At 32.1% G+C, this 3,024-nt stretch overlaps 1 protein-coding gene across 1 annotated transcript; it reads left to right on the forward strand.

The window, feature by feature from the left end:
* Nucleotides 1-770: 770 nt before the first annotated feature.
* On the forward strand, nucleotides 771-2,203 carry LOC138361759 (uncharacterized; the record flags this gene model as incomplete). The annotated part of the gene is made up of 5 exons (XM_069320909.1): nucleotides 771-1,047; nucleotides 1,272-1,364; nucleotides 1,555-1,672; nucleotides 1,785-1,913; nucleotides 2,096-2,203. Coding segments are annotated over exons 2-5 (448 nt in total), but the record flags the coding sequence as incomplete, so codon positions are not given.
* Nucleotides 2,204-3,024: the final 821 nt, after the last annotated feature.

A 3,024-nucleotide genomic window follows, 5' to 3' on the forward strand; every position in this document is an offset into this window, starting at 1 on the left:
ATGACATATCCAGAAGTAACAAATTTAACCATTAGAACAGACACACGCTTCCGTAATCAATCTAACTCGCAACATCATCATGGTAAATCACCATTCTGTGACTTGAACATAGACTTAATTGCAGCGTTTCCCATTGACTATATGCACCAGGTGTGCCTTGGTGTTATGAAGCGACTTCTTGTCACCTGGATACGGAAAAACACATTTAAATTATGTAGCCGCCAGATTTCTGAAATTAGTGCTAGATTGGTGAGCATAAAAGATTTTGTGCCCAATATTTTTGCACGTAAACCACGAGGTTTGGAAGAAATTGACAGATGGAAGGCAACTGAATACAGACAGTTTCTTCTCTACACAGGAAAGCTTGTATTGAAAGGTATTCTACCCCAAGAGATGTATGATCATTTCCTTACTCTCAGTGTTGGTATAAGTTTTCTTGTTTCGCCCACATGTATGTCCTTAAAATACGGCAAATATGCTCATGACCTTTTGCTGAATTTTGTATCAAGGTGTGGTGATCTGTATGGGAAAGATTTTCTAGTCTACAATGTTCACAGTTTGATTCACCTAACAGCAGATGCTGAGGAACATGGTACTCTTGACAGTTGTTCAGCTTTTCCATTTGAAAATTATTTGCATCAGCTGAAAAAGATGGTCAGATCAAGTAAAAATCCAATTGTCCAAATTACAAAAAGAATAAAGGAGGCTGAAAATACCATGATTTATAAAACATCTCCAGATAATAAAATTTCTCATAAATTTCCTAACAATGTATATTCGTTACCTGGATATAATTGCTGTGAAGTGTTAAGGACTGTACACAGCCGAAGAAGTGAAGAAAATTACTTCATTGTTAGGGTATATCCTTTTCAAAGCCCAATATTTACTAGTCCTTGTGATTCAAGAATATTTGGGGCCTTCAATGTTAATCCACGTAAGGACTTTTTAAAAAAAGTGTATAGGATTAACACATCAACCAGAGGAATGTTAATCAAGAAAACAGAAAGTACTTATATCTTCTTGTCAATACTACATGATTTATGACTAGTAAGTTTCTTGTGATTGTTTTTTATTCTTGTGCAAGCTGTAGGAATACTCTTTGCTTACATTGCAAACTTTTAACTTTAGTAAAAAGTATTGTTCACCATCATAACATATTAGAATTAAGGTTAACATTGTTGTTTAGTACTATATAAAATTAGTGACTGCTTATTTTCTTAGACACTGATAATGTGCTGCAGAAAATGTCCCTAATCAGTTTAAATTTGTAGATGGCTGAATCTGAAAATAAATACATCGTTGTGGAAGATGAAGAAGGAGAATTGTCAATCATCCATATCAAATGGATGTTTAGTGCATCTGATGTAAGTCAATATATATATATATTGTTTATTTGCAAAATTAAAACATTAGTATTTAAAATATGTGTATATGATATATGTTGATAGATTTAGAGATATATATGTATATAATATATGAAATACAGTGGGGCCTCGATTTATGAGACATACATTTACATATACATATATTTACAAATATATGTCCCCTTTCCAGGGATCAAACGTGGGCTATTGGCCACGTGAAAACCAATCATCGAAAGCCAAAAGAGGAGAAATACCAGACCCATCAAAATGGAGACGTTTCAACATCAGCAAGATTTATTCCATTGATAGTAATTAAATACAAACATTGATTCATATGGTTAAATCAAAAATTTCTCAATGTTTTGATGTTATACAAAGTTTCGTAATAATGAATTATATATACTTTAATTTTTATTATAGGTACTTGGGAACTTGCCCTAAAACACCTTAAAAAGGCAGAAGAAACGTCAAATATGGAAAGTGACACAGACACAAGTTATCACCATAGGGCAGTAAAATACAGAAGAATACCAAATGATGTGGATGGAGGTATGTAGGAATGAATGTTTAGAGTTATTCAAAATAATTGTTAAAAAAATGAAACATGATTGGCTTAATGGAACAAATAATCTTATTTACTAGGTAATATATTTTGCTAGGTAATATATTAAAATATATATATAGATATATGTTAATAGCTTTTCTGAATGCATTAAACGTTTTTGTTTCAGACAGTGAAGATTCACCACCAAGAAAAGTAACTGTTTCCATGCCCCGAAAGACTGCCGAGTGTAAGCTGACTCTAGATGAACATCAAAATAATATGATACAGGAATCAGGTAATTTAATTTAATTGAAAACATTTTATTTCTTTTTGAATGATGGTTTTCTTTTTAACAGAACAAGACAGAACTGGACAGAACTATTTTGTATTTAAAACTATTTGGTAAATATTTTCTATACAATGCTAATACGCTTCCACCCCTGACAGAATCATGTGGGACCAGCAAGTCTGTCTGCAGGCCCAGTAAAATACCTTCCCCTCAAACTCCTAGACAAGACAGAACTGGTAAGCTTTAAGTAACTGAAGAAACATTTACATACACAGATAGTAACGTACTTGTGTATGATTTTAATGTAATATATTTTTACCAGCCTTCAGGGTGATGGAAACACTTTAAATGGTGTCGCTCCATTGTGTGAAACAAAATTTTTTAATGCATTCATAAAAGCTATAAGCTAATGTAATAATTCAATAATTACTATTTGTAGTTTTATGTATTTAAAACTATTTTGTAAATATTTTCTATACAATGCTAATACGCTTCCACCCCTGACAGAATCATGTGGGACCAACAAGTCTATCTACAGGCCGAGTACAAAACCTTCCCCTCAAACTCCTAGACAAGACAGAACTGGTAAGCTTTAAGTAACTGGAGAAACATTTACATACACAGATAGTAACGTACTTGTGTATGATTTTAATGTAATATATTTTTACCAGCCTTCAGGGTGATGGAAACACTTTAAATGGTGTCGCTCCATTGTGTGAAACAAAATTTTTTAATGCATTCATAAAAGCTATAAGCTAATGTAATAATTCAATAATTACTATTTGTAGTTTTATGTATTTAAAACTATTTTGTAAATATTTTCTATA

This window comes from Procambarus clarkii, unplaced genomic scaffold (genome assembly GCF_040958095.1).
Source record: "Procambarus clarkii isolate CNS0578487 unplaced genomic scaffold, FALCON_Pclarkii_2.0 HiC_scaffold_709, whole genome shotgun sequence".
Lineage (NCBI taxonomy): Eukaryota > Metazoa > Arthropoda > Malacostraca > Decapoda > Cambaridae > Procambarus > Procambarus clarkii.